This window comes from Ursus arctos, unplaced genomic scaffold (assembly GCF_023065955.2).
Source record: "Ursus arctos isolate Adak ecotype North America unplaced genomic scaffold, UrsArc2.0 scaffold_5, whole genome shotgun sequence".
Lineage (NCBI taxonomy): Eukaryota > Metazoa > Chordata > Mammalia > Carnivora > Ursidae > Ursus > Ursus arctos.
In genome coordinates, this window is record NW_026623067.1 from 38,455,578 (window position 1) to 38,480,571 (window position 24,994).

The 24,994-nt window shown below is 44.9% G+C and overlaps 1 protein-coding gene across 8 annotated transcripts in view; it reads left to right on the forward strand.

The window, feature by feature from the left end:
* The window catches only part of LOC113255376 (protocadherin gamma-C5), a 169,513-nt gene that overhangs the window by 14,255 nt on the left and 130,264 nt on the right, over positions 1-24,994 (forward strand). The window contains exon 1 of one of the 8 annotated variants that reach the window (XM_048221027.2): positions 797-4,117. The exons of 3 other annotated variants lie outside the window; for them this stretch is intronic. In XM_048221027.2, the coding sequence (XP_048076984.1) occupies positions 1,694-4,117 (2,424 nt within the window). In that variant the 5' untranslated portion in view covers positions 797-1,693. Of the gene's footprint in view, positions 1-796; positions 4,118-4,245; positions 9,077-9,943; positions 13,308-13,435; positions 19,147-19,610; positions 23,228-24,994 lie in introns of those variants that run through there. 4 more of the 8 variants (XM_057307209.1, XM_057307210.1, XM_048221033.2 and 1 more) reach the window with 4 other exon arrangements.

Below are 24,994 nucleotides of genomic sequence, written 5' to 3' on the forward strand. Positions count from 1 at the left end.
CCTCTGCCTCTGCCTGCTGCTCCACCTGCTTGTGCTTTCTCTCTCTCCATCAAATCAATAAATAAAATCTTTATAAAAAATAAGATCTTCAGAAAAATAATCTTAACCATTCTTAAATAATTTATTTTTATACTCTTTCTCCTTTTTGACCGTTATAAGGAATGTGATGAAACTTTTTGTATATAAAGCCTCTCCCGTATTTCTTTTTTTTTTTTTAGTATAGGTTTCTGAGAAGTGAGTCAAAGTTTTTCCAAACAGCTCCTTTTACCTCCCAATTCCCAGCAATTTGTGACTCCTTTGGAGATTGTGAAAATTACCTTTACTCCGCTCTCCAAAGTCTGATGATTTTACTATTCTGAATAAATTATGGACTTTCTTGTCTGATTAAAATTTTTAAGTAACTTCTAGAAGCTAATTATTTGAGCAATAATCTAAAGAACTGGCAACTTGCTGCTTCATATTAAATTTTCTAAGATTAGTCAAAGTATTCATGTATAAGAAAACTGAAACACGCAGTGATAATATATATACTACTAAAAATTTTCCTTTTAGTAGTTATGTCTAAAATCAAACCTGAAGTAAACTTATAAATGATAGTAAAATAATGCCTTCTGCATATGTCTTTATGTGAAAAAATACTAAATATTGTCTGCTTTTTACAGACAAAGCTTCAGTTTAATTTTTGTCTTCTTTATTATTTATTTTTAATATCAGAGTTACTTACCCATTGTTATAGGGCTTTGCAGTTACATTAGTAATGCACTCATTAAACGTTAAAAAACTGCTTGATTGTCTACTTTATGAAAGGTGCTGTTCTAAAGTTTGAGGACACACTGTGAACATTATAGTCACAAACATAGCCTGTGACCTAAAATCTTGTGTATACAAAATTAATGAACAAATTAGCTTCCCAAGTTGTTATCATATTTGCCAAGCCCATTTGCACAGGAGTAAGACTAGCTCTTGAACAGTAGATGTTTTCTTACAAGAGAATTGAAAAGTTGCCCCAGATTCTAAAGGGTCAACTCATGTGAAGGAACTTGTTTCTGCGTAGGTAAGGACCTAGAGCTCGGACCTCCAACTTCCCCGACCTGACACTGTTTTTACACCTATCTATTCTTTCATTTTCAAGTTCATACTTGTTTCTGGGAAGGATAAATGTGTCCCTCACACAGTGCACTGCCCTGAAAATGGACTATGAAAATAAATGATGGAAAAACTTAAGAGAAAAAAATTCTTAGGAAAAAAATCACCATATTTTCTTTGAAAATAAATAAATTACTTTGGAAGGTTTATTGTGCAGTAAGTTTTGGATCATGCCTGGATTTTTATTGCAAATAAAACAACAGGAGCTTGAATTTTATTCTTTTGGGAAAAATAGGTTATGGAAAAGAAATGGTATAAACAGGTAGTGCTTTTCTTCACCAAGAATAGATTGCAGTAACAGGTTAGGGCTCTGAGTGTCGCTGTTCACCAATCAGGGGAAACAGATAATCAGGAATTTAATCAGAACCACAAGATTTCTGCATCACAAAACATTAGCCCTGTAGCTTTAGGAAAGCTTAAGACCGGACCCCAGAATTCCAACGTTTAACGGCGAAAGCGCAAAATCTTGGACCCTGAAGATCCTGGGGCTTCTCTGGTCTCCACCGAGGGAACATCCAAGCGGAAGCTATTCTGCCTCGGGGCGGTAATGGCGGCTCCTCCTTATCGCCCAGAATGCAGCCGGCTGGTCGGGATCTGCGTTCTCCTGGGGGCCCTGTGGAAAATCCAGGCTGAACAGATTCGCTACTCAGTGCCTGAGGAGCTGGAGAAAGGCTCTTATGTGGGCAATATCGCCAAGGACCTGGGACTGGAGCCCCGGGAACTGTCAGAGCGCGGAGTCCGCATCGTCTCCAGAGGTAGGACACAGCTCTTTGCTCTGAACCCGCGAAGCGGCAGCTTGGTCACCGCGGGTAGGATAGACCGGGAAGAGCTCTGTGATAGATCTCCAAAGTGTGTAGTAAGCTTGGAGATTCTTCTGGAGGACAAAGTGAAGATTTTTGGAGTAGAAGTGGAAATCATCGATGTTAATGATAACGCGCCCAACTTTGGGACAGAGCAAAGGGAAATAAAAGTTGCTGAAAATGAAAGTCCTGGGACAAGATTTCCTCTTCCTGAAGCATTTGATCCAGATGTTGGGGTAAACTCCCTGCAGGGTTACCAGCTCAGCTCCAATGTTCACTTCTCCCTAGACGTGCAAAGCGGAGCAGATGGCATTAAGTACCCGGAGCTGGTGCTGGAGCTTTCCCTAGACCGAGAGGAAGAGGCGGTTCACCACCTCCTTCTCACCGCCTTTGACGGAGGTGACCTGGTTCACTCTGGCACTGTCAAGATTCACGTAACACTTGTGGATACCAACGACAATGCTCCCGTATTCACTCAGCCAGAATACCACGTGAAGGTTCTGGAGAACGTGCCAGTGGGCTACCGGCTACTCACTGTAAAAGCCACTGATCCAGATGAAGGAGCCAATGGAGAAGTAACCTATTCTTTCCGCAAAGTGAGAGATAAAATGTCGCAACTATTCCAGTTGAATTCTTTGACTGGGGACATAACAATATTGGGGGATCTAGATTATGAAGACTCTGGATTCTATGATATAGATGTAGAAGCCCATGATGGACCTGGTCTCCGAGCCAGAAGTAAGGTACTGGTGACAGTTCTGGATGTAAATGACAATGCTCCAGAAGTCACTGTTACATCTCTCACCAGCTCTATCCAAGAAACTTCTTCCCCAGGCACAGTAATTGCACTTTTCAATGTGCACGACAGTGACTCAGGAGAGAATGGCCTTGTCACATGTTCTATTCTGGATAATCTGCCATTCACACTTGAAAAGACCTATGGAAATTATCATCGGCTGTTGACAAGCAGAACACTGGATAGGGAAGAAGTTTCACAATATAACATCACAGTAACTGCCACTGATCATGGAACTCCACCACTTTCCACAGAAACTCACATCTCACTGCAGGTGGCAGACATCAATGACAATCCACCTGCTTTTCCTCATGCTTCCTACTCTGCCTACATTCCTGAAAACAACCCCAGAGGAGCCTCCATTTTATCCATATCTGCCCAGGACCCTGACAGTATCGAGAATGCCAGAGTCACATACTCCTTGGCTGAGGACACATTCCATAGGATGCCTCTTTCTTCCTATGTTTCCATCAACTCTGATACTGGTGTCCTGTATGCACTGTGCTCCTTCGACTTTGAGCAGGTTAGAGACCTGCAACTATTAGTGACAGCCAGCGACAGCGGGGTCCCTCCACTCAGCAGCAATGTGTCCTTGAGTATTTTCATTCTGGACCAGAACGACAATGCCCCTGAAATCCTTTACCCTGCTCTCCCCACTGACGGTTCCACCGGCGTGGAGCTGGCACCCCGATCTGCAGAACCCGGCTACCTGGTCACCAAGGTGGTGGCGGTGGACAGAGACTCGGGCCAGAATGCCTGGCTGTCCTACCGCCTGCTCAAGGCCAGCGAGCCAGGGCTCTTCGCGGTGGGGCTGCACACGGGCGAGGTGCGCACGGCGCGGGCCCTGCTGGACAGAGACGCGCTCAAGCAGAGCCTGGTGGTGGCGGTGCAGGACCACGGCCAGCCCCCTCTCTCGGCCACCGTCACGCTCACCGTGGCCGTGGCCGACAGCATCCCGGACGTCCTGGCCGATCTGGGCAGCATCAGGACCCCCGGCGACCCAGACGATTCGGACCTCACGCTCTACCTGGTGGTGGCGGTGGCCGCAGTGTCCTGCGTCTTCCTCGCCTTTGTCATCGTGCTGCTGGCGCTCAGGCTGAGGCGCTGGCACGCGTCGCGCCTGCTCCAGGCTTCAGGAGGCGGGCTGGTGGGCGTGCCGGCCTCGCACTTTGTGGGCGTGGACGGGGTGCGGGCTTTCCTGCAGACCTATTCTCACGAGGTCTCACTGACCGCGGACTCGCGGGAGAGTCACGTGATCTTCCCCCAGCCCAACTATGCGGACACGCTTATCAGCCAGGAGAGCTGTGGGAAAAGCGAGCCTCTTCTGGTAACTCAGGATTTACTTGAAACAAAAGGAGACCCTAGTCTTCATCAGGTGAGTCAGTCTTGCCACACCAAAACATAGGCAGAGAGCTATATAAACGTCTCCAATTGTATAATATATATATTATATTATATATATATTATATATATGGTAATATATGAAGTAAAGACACTTCTTTTTTAGTATTCTGTTACTTTAAAGGGAATGGGCAGGGGTGCCTGGGTGGCTCAGTTGGTTAAGCGTCTGCTTTAGGCTCAGGTCATGATCCCAGGGTGTGGGAAGGAGCCCCACCTCAGGCTCTCTACTCAAGGGGAATCTGCTTCTCCCTCTCCCTCTGCCTGCTGCTCCCTCTTCTTGTGCTCTCTCTCTCAAATAAACAAAATCTATGAAAATGAATAAATAATAAAAATAAAGGGGAGGGGCGGATGATCCCTCAAGATCATGTCAATAGCAGTTACTACTCTTTAAAGTTTATTACTTATCATTTGTAGTCTTCATTTAGTTACAGTTTCAGCAACAGTTTCTTAAGTTTATGTCTCTGTCTCTTTTCTTTAAGTGCCATTTTCATTTAGGCATTAGTGAAAGGATAGATTAGAACTGTGAAATGCAGGGCATTTTGCTGCTCAGTGGGTAGAGCATGTGACTCTTGATCTTGGGGTCATGAGTTCGAACCCCCACGTTGGGTGTAGAGATTACTTTTTATTTTTTTAAGTAGGCACCACACCCAGCGTGAAGCCCAAGGCAGGGCTAGAACTCACAATCGTGAGTACAAGATCAGAGCTGAATCAAGAGTCAGATGCTTAGCCACCCAGGCACCTAGAGAATAACTAAAAAAAAGGAGAAGAACTGAAATGAAAGGCAACTGTGTAAAATCATATTAAAGTAGTCTGTCTTATGAAGCCGTTATTGATTCTAGACTATTTTTTACACTTTGAAGTTTTTTTTTCCTTGAAAGGGTATTTTCCATTATAATTAAATAGTGGCAATTTATAAAATACTGGAGAAAATGTTAACTTTTAGATATAATTTTAACAGATATAGCTTCTCAATTGGATTGGTGTATTTCAAGTATTTTGTTGTTTCAGTTTGTGAGATGCATCAGTTCTCAGTATGTATGATTCCTTTGTGCATTTCTGTGATTACCAAAAATATTGCCCATTTTGTTTCATTCATCTTTAAGTAGATTGAAGGGGGTGATTTTGATAATTTCTAAATTTTCTATTATGGCATCACTATGAGATCCTTCTCAATTTCTAAGGAAAACATAACTTTCAAAATCTTTTCTTTTTCATCATGAGAATCACTTATAAAGGTTGGGTAACTTGGATTCTGAATTAATATGATTTATGCTACTTATTAAGTAGGCCTCTTCCCTGTTCCTGAAAATTGCTTTCAGTTAGCTCTGAGATGGCTCTAGGATGATCTGATATGGGGGAAATAGTTTGTGTGCAAGGGATATGCAACACTTTCGTTCCTTATGCTTTCCTTTAGTTCTGTGAGTTAACTAAGAATTCATGAATGTCTAAGGCTACACAAGTTAGTGCTCTTTAGATAGGCAGCAATTGTAGCAGTAGATTGTGCACTATGCCCCAATTCAGCTTAAAAAGGAGCATTTTAGTTTCTAAATGCTTTTGTCTTTGTGGGAATCTGTGTTGTGATACACAGAAAAACAATGTCATGTGATGCAATTAGCTGGCATGGGGAAAGAAGAGGGGAAATAATACTGAGAGAGATTCTGAGGAAAGATTATTTAAAATACTGAAGCTTTAAAATAAAACTTGGAAATATCAATCAGCCTGAAACTGTGTCAAGCGTATTTGGATGCTGGCATTAGGAATACATTCCAGAATCAGAGTGATATATAAATTTTAAATGTCCAGGAGAGCAGTAGATAATTTTTACCCTAATATCACACTGAAAAGGTGTTTCTGTTTGAATGGGCATCGGGTTTCTTTTAGAAAATCGTGTTTCTGGTTAAGTAAATTATTGTGCAACGATATGATGGAAGAAATAAATGGGAAAAGCCTTTATCTACTGATATGAAATAATTTCAAGATAAAATGAATGAAAAAAGCAAGATGCAGAACACAGTATATTGTATACTTACATTTACGTATTAAGGGGGAACATTTATAAAAATCTGCACTACAAAACATGTCTCTGGAATGATACACACAAAAAACATAACACTTATTTCTCCTGGGAGAAATGTGTTGTTGAAAGCAGAAAGGAGACAATATATTGTGTGTACCTTTTCATTTTGGAGTTATGTGAATATATACCATTTTAAAAACAAACAAATAGTCTCTGTAAATTCAGAAAAATATTTTCTCAAAACATTTACAAGCAATTGATGCACTTCCACGGGAAAACCTCTGGGTGTCGCTGTAGGTCAAAAAAGTGAGAGAAGACGCATTTGGGAGCCTCTTAGAGGGTAACTTCCTGCTCAAACCAGCCACTTAGAGGAGACCAGTAAAGATTCGGATACAGAAAACAAAAGCAGGAAGACCCTACCCGGGCTTTTGCCATCCACGGAGGGCTTATTTCTCCTCCCGACCAAAAAGCAGAGCCACCGTGGAGACAGACAGGATGAGGTCGACCGCCCAGAGGAGCAGCCCAGCGCCGTGGCGGCAGGTACTGTTGGCTTTTCTGCTGTCTTTGTTCCGCGGGGCTCTCCCGAATCAAATCCGCTATTCAATTCCCGAAGAGCTGGCCCAAAACTCGGTGGTAGGAAACCTCGCCAAGGATCTGGGACTCAGTGTCCAGGACTTGCCAGCCCGGAAGCTGCGGGTTAGCGCCGAGAAAGAGTATTTCACTGTAAACCCTGAGAATGGGGACTTAATTGTGAGTGACAGAATAGATCGAGAGCAGATATGCGGAAAGAAGCCTCTGTGTATTCTGGATTTCGATACTGTCGCTGAAAACCCACTAAATATTTTCCATGTAGCAGTAACAGTGCAGGATGTAAATGACAACATCCCACTATTCAAACAGAATAAGATTGAATTAAAAATTGTAGAATCCACCAAGCCAGGTAAAACATTTCCACTAGACCCAGCCCTGGATTCAGATGCTGGTCTGAATTCACTGCAAAGCTACCATCTTAATGACAATGAGCACTTTGATCTCACAGAGAAACAGACTGGTGATGGACGTAAATATCCTGAGTTGGTTCTGAAACATTCTTTAGACAGAGAAGAACAGAATTTCCATCAGTTGGTTCTAACAGCTGTGGACGGTGGGGACCCACCACAAAGTGGCACCACCCAGATCCAAATCCAAGTGACTGATGCTAATGATAACCCCCCAGTGTTCATTCAGGACATATACAAGGTCAGTTTGCAGGAAGGTGTGCCCCGGGGCTTCTCCGTGCTTCAAGTAACGGCCACTGACCAGGACGAAGGTGTCAACGCAGAGATCACCTACTCCTTTCATAATGTGGATGAACTACTAGAACAGTTCTTTAACTTAGATAAAAGAACAGGAGAAATCACAACAAAGGATGATTTTGATTTTGAAATTGCTAATAGTTACACTTTCAGTGTAGAAGCAAAAGATCCTGGAGATCTAGCAGCCCACTGCAGTATTCAAGTTGAAATTCTCGATGAGAATGATTGTGCACCTGAAGTGATTATCACTTCAGTATTTACTCCCCTACCAGAAGATTCACCACCAGGAACTGTGATCGCCTTGATAAAAACAAGGGATAGAGACTCTGGAGAAAATGGAGAAGTTTACTGCCGCATCTTGGGAAGGGGTGAGTTTATACTTAAATCTTACTCGAAGAACTATTACAAGCTAGTGACAGATGGGCCCCTGGACCGAGAGAAGATTCCGGAATACAACATCACTGTGTTGGCCACCGACAGGGGAAAGCCGCCCCTCTCCTCTAGTATAAGCATCACGCTGCACATCGCAGATGTCAATGACAACGCGCCGGTTTTCAAACAGGCTTTCTATTTGGTCCATGTGGCTGAGAACAACCCCCCTGGAGCCTCCATCGCCCAAGTCAGCGCCTCCGACCCTGACCTGGGACACAACGGCCACGTCTCCTACTCCATCGTGGCCAGCGACCTGGAGCCACGGGCGCTGGCGTCCTACGTGTCCGTGAGCGCGCAGAGCGGCGTGGTGTTCGCGCAGCGCGCCTTCGACCACGAGCAGCTGCGCGCCTTCGAGCTGACCCTGCAGGCCCGCGACCAGGGCTCGCCCGCGCTCAGCGCCAACGTGAGCCTGCGCGTGTTGGTGGACGACCGCAACGACAACGCGCCGCGGGTGCTGTACCCGGCGCTGGGGCCCGACGGCTCGGCGCTCTTCGACACGGTGCCGCGCGCCGCGCAGCCTGGCTACCTGGTCACCAAGGTGGTGGCGGTGGACGCCGACTCGGGACACAATGCCTGGCTGTCGTACCACGTGCTGCAGGCCAGCGAGCCGGGACTCTTCAGCCTGGGGCTGCGCACGGGCGAGGTGCGCACGGCGCGTGCTTTGGGCGACAGGGACGCGGCCCGCCAGCGCCTGCTGGTCGCTGTGCGGGATGGGGGACGGCCGCCCCTCTCGGCCACAGCCACGCTGCTCCTGGTTTTCGCTGACAGCTTACAGGAGGTGCTTCCGGATGTCAGCGACCGGCCGGCACCCTCTGACCCCCAGGCAGAGCTGCAGTTTTACCTGGTGGTGGCTTTGGCCTTGATTTCCGTGCTCTTCCTCCTCGCGGTGATTCTGGCGGTTGTCCTGCGCCTGCGAAGCTCCTCCAGCGCCACCACCTGGGGCTGCTTTCAGCCTGGTCTGTGTGTCAAGTCAGGACCTGTGGTTCCTCCCAACTACGGTGAAGGGACTTTGCCTTATTCCTACAATCTGTGCGTTGCCTCACAATCAGCTAAGACAGAGTTTAATTTTCTTACTGTCACCCCTGAAGTGACTCCCTCTCAGGATCTCCTCTGTGAAGATCCCTCTTGGGTACCAAATACAAATCATGAAGGCGCTGGGGTCCCATTTGCATCAGATATTATTTTAAAGGTGAGCTTTAATTTATTTGACTTGCTTTCAGTTTTGGTATCAGTGTTTGTTAACAAATCACCAAACTGGGGTTTAAGTCTCAACTTCATATTTTGTCTTGTGGGTTCAATATAGACAGTTTTCTGCCTTAATTATCTTAATCGTATCTAGCCAAATCTTTGACATACGTTTTCTGCCTGATATATGAGATTTATCTGTCCATAATTATAAGCCTGTACTACATGAAATACTTACCTTTCTTCCTCATCTTTATATTCCTTTCCTCTGAAATTTCGTTACTATTGGGACTTCAAGCTATTCCTTTCACCTTCAGGGTCTTTATTGCTCAAATTTTAGTTTTACTTCCTCTTAGAATTATAGCACTTCAGAGTAAAGAGAGCTGCCTATGTTTCTAGTTGGGGAAAACTGGGAACCAAAATAAGAAAAAAAATGACCCAGTGTCATGGTTTGCTAACAGCAGGGCATGGGTAGGACTGAATTGTAGAACAGCTCTAAGTGTCTTTCCAAGCTAAGCATCTTGATATCTCAGATTGGTTTTTAAAGGATGGACAACATTTGAGGTCTTCAGTGTCTGTTTTACGGGTGTATTTATTAAATGGGAGAAATCTTTCTCTCTCATTCATAGTAACAGATTGCTTTTGTGAAAAATTGTACATTGAAAAAATTTTGCAAACTGTATTCACATTGTTTACTTTAAATTTTCTTTTTTGAATTTTCTAATTATAGATTCAAAATGTCTTTATTTTCTTTCTTTTCCTATGAAGGTGTCATTAGGTTAAAATTTGCTTTTCTCACTTAATGGACTCTGTCATGTCCTCTTTTCCCAGTCAAGAGACTTTTTTCCCCTGCTACCTTATAAAAGGGATAACATTAAATATCTCTCTCCATATAAGAAGGCCACTCAGTGCCTGCTCACTAAGTATCTGGACGTGTTTCTCTGCATAGATGATGAACTAAAACCCTTTGCTTCAGTCACTATACTGATTTCTCCAAGAGTCTGTCACCGTAAAATGCCTAACTCCAGTTTAGTTATGGTAATAGGAAAATATAGATAATGTATAGTTAACCCAACTCAAACTCTTAGTCTGATATAGTGTAGCTGCCAAATTCTTGGTGTGAAAATCTGGGAACTTTTTCAAAGACCTCACAAGCAACAAAATGACCCCTTTATTTTTTATTTTATGACAACTAATACAATTTGCTTGAATCAGAAGGCCTTTTTGTAAAAATGCAATAGAAGCTAGGTTGTTTCCTTGACATTCTTATGCACAATGGGCACATTTCCATAAATTTGGTCTAATAAAAAGATGAAATTTTAAAATCTACAAGATTAAGAATTCCAATATCCTAATTTAATGGACTCAATATAGGTAAGAGGTGAATAAAGGACCTAGGCTCTCTGGCACTTAATTAAAACTTTTCTAAAGAAATAAAGATCTAATAATTATATTGATCTCAAGGTTTGTTGAAGACTTTTGCTATTTCAAAATTAAATATAAACAATGTCACTTGATAGTAGGTTTAAGATACAGCAAAATTATTAGAAATAAAATATAACTAAACATTTATGAAATAAAACAGAATTGGTGTAGTAACTGGTTAGGACTCTGAGTGTCGCTGTTCACCAAAGTGGAAAAGCTGCTTGCTGTTAGGATCTCTCTGCTTCTTCCGCACCAAACAAACACAGACCAGAGAAGTTTTAGGGAATAGGCTTGCATTTCTGTCACGTAATGTGTTCCCTTTGGCTTGAAAGAAGTAAGGAAACAGCAGGCTGGAATTAGGACTAAGAAAACTGGTCAGAGAGAAAGCAATGGCGGATCCACTGAAGGGTTGGGGCTGCATAGAGCCTCTCTTGCTCTTCCTGCTCCTGGAGACGCTATGGGGAGCCAGAGCGGGGCAGATCCGCTACTCGGTGCTGGAGGAGCTGGACAAAGGCTCCTTCGTGGGAAACATCGCCAAGGACCTGGGGCTGGAGCCCCGGGAGCTGGCGGAGCATGGGGTCCGCATCGTCTCCAGAGGTAGGACTCAGCTTTTTGCTCTGAACCCGCGAAGCGGCAGCTTGGTCACCGCGGACAGGATAGACCGGGAGGAGCTGTGTGCTCAGAGCACACCGTGTCTGGTGAGTTTTAACATCTTGGTTGAGAATAACATGAAAATGTATGGAGTAGAAATAGAAATAATAGATATTAATGATAACCTTCCGCGTTTCCGGGATGAAGAAGTAAAAGTAAAAGTTAATGAAAATGCGGCTACTGGAACGCGATTAGTGCTTCCCTTCGCTCGAGATGCGGATGTGAATGTGAACTCCCTCCAGAGTTATCAGCTCAGCCGCAATATGCATTTCTCTCTGGAAGAGAAAAGCGGAGCTGACGGACAAAAATATCCGGAGCTGGTACTGGAACGGCCCTTGGACCGCGAGAAAGTAGCTGTCCACGACCTCCTGCTCACAGCTTTAGATGGCGGAGACCCCATACTCTCTAGTACTACGCACATACGTGTGATGGTCCTTGACGCAAATGATAACGCGCCCTTGTTCACTCGATCCGAGTACAGAGTGAGTGTACCAGAGAACATACCAGTAGGCACTCGGCTGCTTACGCTAACCGCCACAGATCCAGATGAGGGAATAAACGGGGAATTAACTTACTCTTTTCGCAATGAAGAAGACAAAATTTCAGAGACTTTCAAACTTGATTCGAACCTGGGTGATATCTCAACTCTGCAACCACTGGATTATGAAGAATCCAGGTTCTACCTCATGGAAGTGGTAGCTCAGGATGGAGGTGCTCTTCTGGCCAGTGCTAAGGTGCTGATCACAGTACAGGACGTGAATGACAATGTCCCAGAAGTGATCCTCACCTCTCTTGCTAGTTCCATCTCTGAGGACTGTCCTCCTGGAACCATAATTGCACTGTTTAGTGTACATGATGGTGATTCTGGAGAGAATGGTGAGATTCTATGTTCTATTCCTAGGAACTTGCCTTTTAAATTGGAAAAGTCAGTTGATAATTACTATCACTTATTGACAACAAAAGCCCTGGACAGAGAAGAGATCTCAGATTATAACATCACAGTCACTGTCATTGACCGTGGAAACCCACCCTTGTCTACAGAAAGCCACATCTCCCTGAATGTGGCAGACATCAATGACAACCCTCCCATCTTCCCTCACACTTCATACTCCACCTACGTCCTGGAAAACAATCCCAGAGGCCTCTCAATCTTATCTGTGACTGCGCATGACCCTGACAGCGGCAACAATGCCAAGGTCACTTACTCTCTGGCTGAGGACAACTTTCAAGGAATGCCTCTATCCTCCTATGTCTCCATTAATTCCAACACAGGCATCCTATATGCTCTGGACTCTTTTGACTATGAGCAGGTTAAAGACCTGCAGCTGTGGGTAATGGCCAGTGACAGTGGAGACCCTCCACTTAGTAGCAACATGTCACTGAGCCTGTTCGTGCTGGATCAGAATGACAATGCCCCGGAAATCCTGTACCCCAGCATTCCTACTGATGGCTCCACAGGCGTGGAGCTGGCACCCCGCTCTGCAGAACCCGGCTACCTGGTCACCAAGGTGGTGGCGGTGGACAGAGACTCTGGACAGAACGCCTGGCTGTCCTACCGCCTGCTCAAGGCCAGCGAGCCAGGGCTCTTCGCGGTGGGGCTGCACACGGGCGAGGTGCGCACGGCGCGGGCCCTGCTGGACAGAGACGCGCTCAAGCAGAGCCTGGTGGTGGCGGTGCAGGACCACGGCCAGCCCCCTCTCTCGGCCACCGTCACGCTCACCGTGGCCGTGGCCGACAGCATCCCGGACGTCCTGGCCGATCTGGGCAGCATCAGGACCCCCGGCGACCCAGATGATTCGGACCTCACGCTGTACCTGGTGGTGGCGGTGGCCGCAGTGTCCTGCGTCTTCCTCGCCTTTGTCATCGTGCTGCTGGCGCTCAGGCTGAGGCGCTGGCACGCGTCGCGCCTGCTCCAGGCTTCAGGAGGCGGGCTGGTGGGCGTGCCGGCCTCGCACTTCGTGGGCGTGGACGGGGTGCGGGCTTTCCTACAGACCTATTCTCACGAGGTCTCGCTGACCGCGGACTCGCGGGAGAGTCACGTGATCTTCCCCCAGCCCAACTATGCGGACACGCTCATCAGCCAGGAGAGCTGTGGGAAAAGCGAGCCTCTTCTGATATCTGAGAAGATAAATGTAAATGAAGAAGTAGGAGTTGTTAAGGTGAGATTTCTTTTTAAGTATGGTTGCTTGTAGCTTTTTTTCATTTGTTTCCTTAATCATTTCTCTGCCACATTCAAAATTGGTTAATTGTGTTAAGTACTGAATCATTGTAGGTTTCATTTAGAGATCAACTTGATTTAATTGGATGGTGCTGTTTCCATTTGTTTTCAAGTTTTATTTTGTGTTTAATGTCTTCTTTTTTCAATACGTGAAATTTTTAGACAATCTAGCTGATATGCATAGGCTTAAAAGAAAGTAGTTAAACATAATCACTTTACCCAAAGACTTTCTTATACTAGAACTATTATTATGTAAATAGAAGAGTTGTTTGATTAGTCCAAGTTGTTAGATATAATGTTCTCTTTTGGATATTTGTATCAACACGAATATTGAATATGTTTTGGAAAGGATGGTACACAGCACTGGTATTTTAGTATACCTGCTGTTTGCATAAGGAAATAATTTACAGTATTTTAATAAATCAGTGGAAGAATATAGAAAACTTCTACATGATAAAAATTAGAAAAACATTAAATTTGTAGTCTGTGGCATTCTCAAGTCTGGGAACTTTGGGTTAACCTATGTAATTTCTAGACATGCATATTTGTTGAGATAAGAAATCAGTGAGAAGGAACCTTAGAACTGTACTTTATTTGGGGCACCCGGGTGGCTCAGTCAGTTAAGTGTGGGACTCTTGATTTGGGCTCAGGTCATGGTCCTTGGTCATGGGACCGAGTCCTGTGTGGGTCTCCTGGCTCAGTGGGGAGTCGGCTTGAGATTTCTCTCCCTATCCCTCTGCCCTCACACCCCACCCCCACAAGCTCTCTCTCTCTCTAAAAATACATAAATCTTTAAAAAACTGTACTTTATTCTGTGATGCAGTTTAAAATCTGCAAAGAATTAGAATGCGCTACAATCATTAAATACAAATATGCCCTACACCTGGCATCTTCTGGTTACAGATAACGTCTTCACTTTTCAAAATCAGCATCTACTTGAATGTTTGCACCTATGCATGTGTTGGTACAATCCTGCTTTATTACTAGAGTCTAAGATTTGTACTTGGAAAATCAATTCAACATAAAAATTGTTTGAAATTTTAAAATTCATTTCTCAGGGATGTATTCTTCTTAATAATTTTTCTTAATGAAATGCAGGTCTATGGGTCTCAAATTCTTGAGTGTGTGTTGTGTAATGGAAGGCCTGCCCTCTTCATTTTTCGCATCTGATTTACTGAAGATAAATTTCAGATGCTTCTCCTTAAGATTTTCAGTCTTTCAAATATTGTACTTTCAACAGCCTCATCAGCTGCAAAGTGTGACTAAATGGGAGAAATGGCAATTAAATACTATGATGGGGTGGCAGGCTGCATTACCTGACCAAACAAATGGTTTATTGTTACATGTGGGAACCTATGAGCACTTGATTTTTGTTTTTTAAATAATTACTTCAGGGGGATCCAATATTTATATATTGAAGGGGATCCAATTATATTTATATAGAGATAATTTTGATTGCAGTATAAAAAGTGGAGATTCACTGAATAGTGAATGCATCCAAAGAGTGATGAGAATCTGTATGATGGAGACTGATATGATTCACTTTTCCATTATATTTTATAACAATTTTTTTCATTACATTTTAAAGAAAAGTTTATACATTTTGGATATATGTCCCAAGTTAACTTTTTCATGCAATGGAAAATACCTCTTAAACCTCCAAAAACTTCAATCGACTTTATGTAATAAAATGCTTGATACAACACTATATATTATACTATATATACTGTATAATCATTTAAATATTTGAATCTTTAGTTTCATATGTGCTCTGAAAAGATAACTCTACTGTACTAATTTAAGTGTTCACACCTTTTTGCAAAGGCACTTGTTCAGTCATGTTTTGGGGCAAAGCCTTGAGTCTATGTTTTTTATGTTTGTATGAAGTAGAGATGTCAGTGAGTTTCTGTCTAGAATCGTGAATACACTGAGTAGTTTTTTTTTTTATGAAGATTCCTAGTTTGGAAATGAAATTAAAACTGTGAGGCATTGGGGCACATGGGTGGCTCTTTCAGTTAAGCATCTGCCTTCAGCTCCCATCGTGATCCCAGGGTCCTGGGATCGAGTCCTGCATAGGGCTCCCTGGGAGCCTGCTCTCCCTCTGCCTGCTGCTCCCCTTGTTTGTGCTCTATCTCTCTCTTTGACAAATAAGTAAAATCTTTTTTTAAAAAAAAACCTGTAAGACACCTATCAGAAACATGAAACTTGACACGCTTATTGACAAGGGAAGAATGTCAATAAAAAAGGGTTGGGATGATCTGATAGTAACCTGGGGACAACATAGATTACTTTCTTTAGAATATATAATTATAAGGACTCATACTTCATCCCCAAAATTCAAATAACTCACCACTGCTAAGTGACTTGAGAAGAAACAGTACAATTAAAGACAATGGTAATGTAGTGTAGACAAAATAAAATCAGTGGGATGGTTTTTAAATCATGGCCATTAAAAGTAGACACTTGAAAATGAAGGAAAAGAGTGTTTCTTGCTTCTTACCGCACTTCCGTTTTATAAGGACAACCAATCTCTTTGTGTACCTATCTATTGGGGGGGTAAGGTGATAATGATAATATAGAAGGAAGTGAAACACTGGAGAAAACTAAGAGCTATGAGATTTCTAATATTTATAAGTTAGAAGAAAAGAAATAAGTGGAATAACCATACATAGCAAGCTGATATTTCTAGAATTTTCATATTACACTTTCTGCCATCACCACCACCACTACTTTCATTTGTGTAATTTTCTACATATCATTTCATCTGGCCTTCAGTTTTACTAAGGAACACACGGAAGAAGTTATTATGACCATTTTATGAAAATAAAAACCACAATGATGCCAATAAACATCTTCAAGCAAGTTACCTCTGCTCTTTGAGGGGTAAAAATCACTTGATTTAGATGGATAAAGATCAAGTTCAAATAAAATGACTGCCAGATTGAAGATACAGTAAATATCTAAAATGTTAAAATCCTTGTAAAATGGGAAGAATGAGTATTTGCATCAGGACACAGAATTTTAACGCATTCCTTATTTGGAGCTCATTTAGTAACGTCTACTGCAGTTCTGCAGCCGAGACGCGGGGTGCCGCTGTTGGCTAGTACTGGGCGTAGTATCAGCTTCTCCCGACGCAAAGCAATCACTCACACACACACACACACACACACACACACACACACACACACCCGCCCCCGCCCCCGGAACCTCGGTAACGGGACTTTCTCTCCAGTTCTCTGCCGCCGAGATATCTGTCAGAGAATCTGTCTGCCAAGACAAATCAAGGACTTGCTCCTGCTTGGGATCATTTAGCGATCGTAGCTCTTCGGAATCCTTAAGGCAAAGTCGCAGAAAGGGAGATGGGAGATCTCTTGGGACAGAAGGGCCCGACTGGGCGGAGACGAATGCGGTTTCTCTTTTTGCTGTCTTTGGTCGGCCCGGTGCTCCCGGAGCAGATCCGCTACACTATTCCTGAGGAGCTGGCCGTGGGCTCGCTGGTGGGGAACCTCCCCAAGGATCTGGGGCTTGGCGTTCAAGATTTGCCCACCCGAAACCTGCGGATTAGCGCACGGAAGAAATTCTTTACAGTGAGTACTGAGAACGGGGACTTACTTGTGAGCGACCGTATAGACCGAGAGCAGATTTGTGGCAAGAAGTCATCGTGTGTCCTAGAATTCGAAATGGTCGCTGAAAAGCCTTTGAACTTCTTTCATATAAGTGTGGTAATTCAGGATATCAATGACAACCCACCGACCTTTAGCCAAAATATCACTGAACTGGAAATCAGTGAACTGGCCCTAACTGGGGCCACTTTTTCCCTGGAATCCGCACAAGATTCAGATGTAGGTGTCAATTCCCTGCAGCAGTACTACCTCAACCCCAACCCGCACTTCTCTTTGATTCAGAAGGAGAACCCAGATGGCAGTAGGTACCCAGAACTGGTAGTGAAGACTCCCCTGGACAGGGAAGAGCAGTCCTGCCACCATCTGGTCCTCACCGCTGTTGACGGGGGGGACCCATCCAGAAGCTCCTCTACCCAGATAAGGGTGCTTGTGGCAGATGCAAATGATAACCCACCAGTGTTTACCCAGGATGTATACAGGGCCAGTGTTCGAGAGAACCTGCCCATGGGCTCCTCTGTACTAAGTGTGATGGCCACTGACTTGGATGAGGGGGTCAATGCTGAGATCACATACGCTTTCATCAACACTGGTAATGTAGTGAGACAGTTGTTCAAGCTGGACAGTAAAACAGGGGTACTCACCACTGGTGGAGAACTGGACTTTGAAGAGAGAGAGAGCTACACAATTGGGGTGGAAGCAAAGGATGGTGGCCGGCACACCGCACACTGTAAAATACAAATAGATATTTTGGATGAAAATGACAACGCTCCTGAGGTGACCCTGGATTCTGAATCTAAACAGATTCAAGAAGATGCTGAGCTGGGGACTGTTGTTGCCCTGATCAAAACACATGACCTAGATTCTGGATTTAATGGGGAAGTTTTCTGTCAACTACAAGGAAAGTTCCCATTTAAAATAGTTCAAGATACAAAAAATACATACATGTTGGTCACAGATGGAGTCCTAGATCGAGAACAGATTCCAGAATACAATATCACCATCACAGTCACAGATAGGGGAAAGCCGCCTCTCTCTTCCAACAGAAGTGTCCTCTTGAACATCATCGATGTCAACGACAACGCGCCTGTTTTCGGACAGGCTTTCTGTTTGGTCCATGTGGCTGAGAACAACCCCCCTGGAGCCTCCATTGCCCAAGTCAGTGCCTCCGACCCCGACCTGGGGCCCAACGGCCGCGTCTCCTACTCCATCGTGGCCAGCGACCTGGAGCCACGGGCGCTGGCGTCCTACGTGTCCGTGAGCGCGCAGAGCGGCGTGGTGTTCGCGCAGCGCGCCTTCGACCACGAGCAGCTGCGCGCCTTCGAGCTGACCCTGCAGGCCCGCGACCAGGGCTCGCCCGCGCTCAGCGCCAACGTGAGCCTGCGCGTGTTGGTGGACGACCGCAACGACAACGCGCCGCGGGTGCTGTACCCGGCGCTGGGGCCCGACGGCTCGGCGCTCTTCGACACGGTGCCGCGCGCCGCGCAGCCTGGCTACCTGGTCACCAAGGTGGTGGCGGTGGACGCCGACTCGGGACACAATGCCTGGCTGTCGTACCACGTGCTGCAGGCCAGCGAGCCGGGACTCTTCAGCCTGGGGCTGCGCACGGGCGAGGTGCGCACGGCGCGTGCTTTGGGCGACAGGGACGCGGCCCGCCAGCGCCTGCTGGTCGCTGTGCGGGATGGGGGACGGCCGCCCCTCTCGGCCACAGCCACGCTGCTCCTGGTTTTCGCTGACAGCTTACAGGAGGTGCTTCCGGATGTCAGCGACCGGCCGGCACCCTCTGACCCCCAGGCAGAGCTGCAGTTTTACCTGGTGGTGGCTTTGGCCTTGATTTCCGTGCTCTTCCTCCTCGCGGTGATTCTGGCGGTTGCCCTGCGCCTGGGACGCTCCTCCAGCCCCGCTGCCTGGGGCTGCTTTCAGACCAATGTGTGCTCCAAGACTGAATCTGGTGTTCTCCCCAACTTTATCGAAGGGACTCTGCCTTATTCTTACAATCTATGTGCTGCCTCACATTCCTCAAAGACTGAGTTTAAATTTCTCAATATAAAGCCTGATAATGTTCCACCACAAGATCTTCTGTGTAATGAAGCCTCTTGGTTTGAAAGTACCAGTGATGAAGATCCCCAAATGACTTCTAATTCAGTCAGTTCGCAACAGGTGAGTTGCTTCAAAACCCTTTATTTCCATAATCGTAACTAGATGTCAATAATTATTATAGAAGTAAAACATATACAGGCTAAGTATGTCCTGATTTTGTTGTATTTTGTTGATTTTTCTGGGCATCGCTTGGGGGCGTTTTTAGAATTTTTTATTCATTTATCAGTGTTGCAGTCTTTCATGGAAAGTGACCTTGTGATGGTCTTGAAATTTTTGTTAAATCTAAAGCCATATACCGTGAAACATTTTTGATACATTAGTATCACACTGTCATTGGGAAACATATTATCTATATATAATTAAACACAAAGGTAGGCAATTCAGTGGTTTACTTAATTTCAATGTAGTTAATCCTAAACTATGTTTTGTATATAATATATAAATATAAATTTTTGTCATTGTAGCCAATATATTTTCACTGCCTTTTCATGTTTTTATTTTTTAAACTTTTTTATTCATTTAAGTAATCTCTACACTCAATGGGAGGCTCAAATTCATGACCCCAAGATCAAGAGTTGCAGTCTCTGGGGAACCTGGGTGGCTCAGTTGGTTAAGCCTCTGCTTTCAGCTTAGCTCATGATCTCTGGGTCCTGGGACGGGTCCTGGGAGTGATCCCTGCTTCTGGCTCCCTGCTCAGCAGGGAATCTGTTTCTCCCTCTGCCCTTCCCCTCTCTCATGCTGTCTCTCAAGTAAACAAATAATATCTTTAGAAAAAATAATCTTAAGAGTTGCAGTCTCCTCTGACTGAGCCAGCCAAGCACCTCCCCTTTTCATTTTTTAAAAGGTATACAGAAGTATTGCCTAAATTAGGTCATTTATTCTGCATGTTAATAAAACAGACAATGACATCTAAAAATGGCAATACTTGTAATTGGCAGTACGTGGATTGGTTCCAAATATGTTGGTGGCAGTGCCCTTACTGAAAATGGGACAAATAGGAAAGACTTTTAACCACAGAGAACTAATTGAGGGTTGCTGGAAGGGAGGTGGACAGGGGGATGGACTAAATGGGTGATGGGCATTAAGGAGGGCACTTGTGATGAGCACTGGGTGTTATATGTAAGTGATGAATCACTAAATTTTACTCCTGAAACTAATATTATACTGTATGTTAACTAACTAGAATTTAAATAAGAACTTGAATCACAAGAAAATGAAAATGGGGCAAATATAAATGATGGTGGAATGTGAAAATTCAAGATTTACATAAAAGTGTAATCTTATTTCTGTTCTCCAAGGCCCTAAGATCTATAGCACAAAAATGAGTGGTAAATTCCAGGGAACATCTAAACTTATTCAAAATATGTGCTTTAATTCTTTTTGGGGAGAGAAATATTACCAGTGACACCTAAGCTGATTTAGCAGCAATAAGATTCTCTATATGATGGTTTCACAAAAATGGTGCAGTATTAAGTTAGGACTCTAAGTGTCGCTGTTCACTAACCCGGGTAAGGAAGGCAATGACAACTCGAGTTACATCCCCAGCAAAAAGCAGATCAGACACGATAGGTCTCCAGCTGCACAGAAATTCTAATCTAAAACGCTTCTCATCCGATCTTGTTTATGGAGCTTGGCTTCCAATTCTGAGAAGCACAAGAGTGATTGTGAACCCGTTCCCCCTACTTATAATTCCAAGGAAGTCTATAAGGAGCCAGTAATGGCCGCTCTGCAAAAGCGCCGGCGCTACAACGGGAGAGTGGTGCTCTTCATTCTCCTAGGGACTCTGTGGGAGGCCGGGGCCAGGCAGATTCGTTATTCCATTCCTGAGGAGCTAGACAAAGGTTCCTTCGTGGGAAACATCGCCGAGAACCTGGGGCTGGAGCCCCGGGAGCTGGCGGAGCGTGGGGTCCGCATCGTCTCCAGAGGTAGGTCACAGCTTTTTGCTCTGAACCCGCGAAGCGGCAGCTTGGTCACTGCGGACAGGATAGACCGGGAGGAGCTCTGTGCCCAGACTGCACCGTGTCTGGTGAGTTTTAACATCCTCATTGAGGATAAACTGAATCTTTATCCCATTGAAGTAGAAATACTGGACATTAATGACAATACACCCCGATTCTTCAGGGAAGAATTGGAAGTAAAAATTCCGGAAAACGCAGTCCCATCCTCTCGTTTTCCACTAATGGAGGTCTATGACCTGGATGTGGGAATGAACTCTCTTCAGGGCTTCAAACTCAGCGGGAATAGTCACTTCTCAGTGGACGTGCGGAGCGAAGCCAATAGGCCCAAATACCCGGAGCTGGTGTTGGAGCGCCCCCTGGATCGGGAGGGAGAAGCCGTTCACCACCTGGTCCTTACTGCTGTAGATGGTGGTGACCCCATCCGCTCAGGCACTGCGCGAATTCTGGTAATTGTCCTAGATGCGAATGACAATGCTCCAGTGTTTACTCAGCCTGTCTACCGTGTGAGCATTCCTGAAAATCTGCCAGTAGGTACACCAGTATTGACGGTAAATGCTACTGACCAGGATGAAGGAGTCCATGCAGAGGTAACGTATTCCTTCCTGAGGGTAACAGAAAAGATGTCAAAGATTTTCTGCTTGAATATTTCAACTGGAGAAATATCAACTTCTGCAAATCTAGACTATGAAGACTCAAGCTTTTATGAGCTGGATATTGAAGCCAGGGATCGGCCAGGTCTACTCGACAGAGCAAAAGTCTTAATAACTATCTTGGATGTAAATGATAATGTACCAGAAGTGGTAGTTACATCTGGAAGTAGATCAGTTGCTGAAAGTACGCCTCCAGGAACAGTAATCGCTCTTTTTCAAGTATATGATCGAGACTCTGGACCGAACGGCCTGGTAACATGTTCCATCTCAAGAAATATGCCATTTGAACTGGAAAAATCAGTAGACAATTATTATCAATTAGTGACCAATACAGTACTAGATCGAGAACAGGTATCCTTGTACAACATCACTATAACAGCTACAGACAAAGGAATTCCACCTTTGTCTACAGAAACGCTTATCTACCTATATGTGGCAGATATCAACGACAACCCGCCTGCCTTCCCCCAGTCCTCCTATTCTGTCCACATCCCTGAAAACAACCCCAGAGGTGCCTCTATCTTCTCTGTGACTGCACATGACCCGGACAGCCACGAGAATGCTCAAGTCACTTACTCCTTGTCTGAAGACTCTCTCCAGGGGGCTTCCCTATCCTCCTATGTGTCCATCAACTCTGACACCGGCATTCTGTATGCGTTGCACTCCTTCGACTATGAGCAGTTCCGTGACCTGCAGTTGAGAGTGACTGCGCACGACAGCGGGGACCCACCGCTTAGCAGCAATGTGTCCTTGAGTATATACATTGTGGACCAGAATGACAACACACCAGAGATCCTGTACCCCACCCTGCCCACTGACGGTTCCACCGGCGTGGAGCTGGCACCCCGATCCGCAGAGCCCGGCTACCTGGTCACCAAGGTGGTGGCGGTGGACAGAGACTCGGGCCAGAACGCCTGGCTGTCCTACCACCTGCTCAAGGCCAGCGAGCCTGGGCTCTTCGCGGTGGGGCTGCACACGGGCGAGGTGCGCACGGCGCGGGCCCTGCTGGACAGAGACGCGCTCAAGCAGAGCCTGGTGGTGGCGGTGCAGGACCACGGCCAGCCCCCTCTCTCGGCCACCGTCACGCTCACCGTGGCCGTGGCCGACAGCATCCCGGACGTCCTGGCCGATCTGGGCAGCATCAGGACCCCCGGCGACCCAGACGATTCGGACCTCACGCTGTACCTGGTGGTGGCGGTGGCCGCAGTGTCCTGCGTCTTCCTCGCCTTTGTCATCGTGCTGCTGGCGCTCAGGCTGAGGCGCTGGCACGCGTCGCGCCTGCTCCAGGCTTCAGGAGGCGGGCTGGTGGGCGTGCCGGCCTCGCGCTTTGTGGGCGTGGACGGGGTGCGGGCTTTCCTGCAGACCTATTCTCACGAGGTCTCGCTGACCGCGGACTCGCGGGAGAGTCACGTGATCTTCCCCCAGCCCAACTATGCGGACACGCTCATCAGCCAGGAGAGCTGTGGGAAAAGCGAGCCTCTTTTGATTCAGGAAGATTCAGGTTTTTGTAAAGAGGAAGACTCCTTTGTTCAGGTGAGGTTATTCCTTTTATTTTATTTGAACAGGAAAGTTTAAATTTTTCTTTGATCACTGCTTAGTTTTCTTGGTCTTTGCGTTGGGTCAATTTCAGAAGATTCTTTTTTATATCAGTAGAGCTCTATTAAAGCTTAGTATTCTTAGTACTCTCTAATTTCGAGGAAAAAATTCTTAGTGTATGCTGTAGATTTTCTTTACTTTTCTCCTGCTGGCAAGGTCTTTGTGCCTTGGGTTACATACATCTCTTGTTAGGGTTTGGTTTTAGTTTTGGTCCCCCCCCCCCCGAATTGTGACATCTCTAAGATTCTTTTGGGGGCTCTTGGGTGGTCCAGTTGGTTAAACTCTTGATTTCGGCTCAGGTCATAATGTCAGGACCCTCATATCCGGGTCATGAGATCCAGCCCTGGGCTCTGTACTCAGCCCCAGTCTGCTTAAGTCTCTCCCTCCTCCTCCCTTTGCCCCTCCCCGTGCTCTCTCTCCTCTCTCTCTAAAATACATAAACTCTTTTAAAAAAAGATTCTCTTTCTAAAGAAAAAAAATGCGGTCTCTGTTAAAGAAGATCGAGGTCTCAGTTTTTCCACAATGTTAACTAAAAGCAAGTTTTTTCTAAAATAACGGAGATCTGTGAGAGATACTTCCCCCTTTACTACTTAGGAGTCAAAAATTATTTTCAGGAAAAATGAAAGTAATTCAGACAAGACCTGATCTTTGGTGTTAGAAAACTTGAATAATATTCCTGGAATTATCTGTTATTCATCTCAGGCCAGTCACAGTATCTATAGTTTTTAAATTAACATGTAAATTAAAAAGACTTGTCTTACCTACCTCGCACAAATTCTGAGAAAATATCATAAAATAATTTTATTATTTTCAACTGTAAAGCAGTATAATGAACAAATATTTGTTGACATCACCAGTGTTATAATTTTTAACAGATGTAAGCACCTGATGCTGTATGCCTCCTACAATATCTTCTCCAATCTATGTGCTTGATGATATTTAAAAATGAAAGTGAATTTTTAAATATGCTTATTAGTGTCCACTTACAAGGCCATATCCCTAAAAAATAGAGGACTAAATAGTGAATGGGAGAATGAAGGATGAACAGTGTTCAGATAAGAATTGAAATAATTTAGCATATTTAACCCAGATAAAATAAGGCTTCTGTCACGTAGAGAAACTCTATTCAAATATTTAAGGAAAAGGGGCGCCTGGGTGGCACAGCGGTTAATCGTCTGCCTTCAGCTCAGGGCGTGATCCCGGCGTTCCGGGATCGAGTCCCACATCAGGCTCTTCCGCTATGAGCCTGCTTCTTCCTCTCCCACTCCCCCTGCTTGTGTTCCCTCTCTCGCTGGCTGTCTCTCTCTGTCGAATAAATAAATAAAATCTTTAAAAAAAAATATTTAAGGAAAGGAGGGTTGTCATTAGAAGAATGATTCATCATGGCCCAAAGGTGTGGATGAAATTGTGGCTTGGTGAATAGGAAAAAAACCCAAAATTTTGAGTTGTTGAAGTTGTTCTAATGTAAAATGAATTGCCTAGGAGGTAGGAGGTTCTATTATTAGCTCTTTCCAAAAGTAAGCTGATGGCCCTGGACTTAATAGAATACAGAGGATAATAGAATTTGATGAGTTGATGAAGTACATGATAGCCAAGGTCTTTGCCAATCCTGAGTTGGAGGATTCTGTGATCTGATAATGCAATAGATTGGCCACTTATGCTTCTAAATTTGCTATGCACATTTAACGTTAAATAATTGAAAAG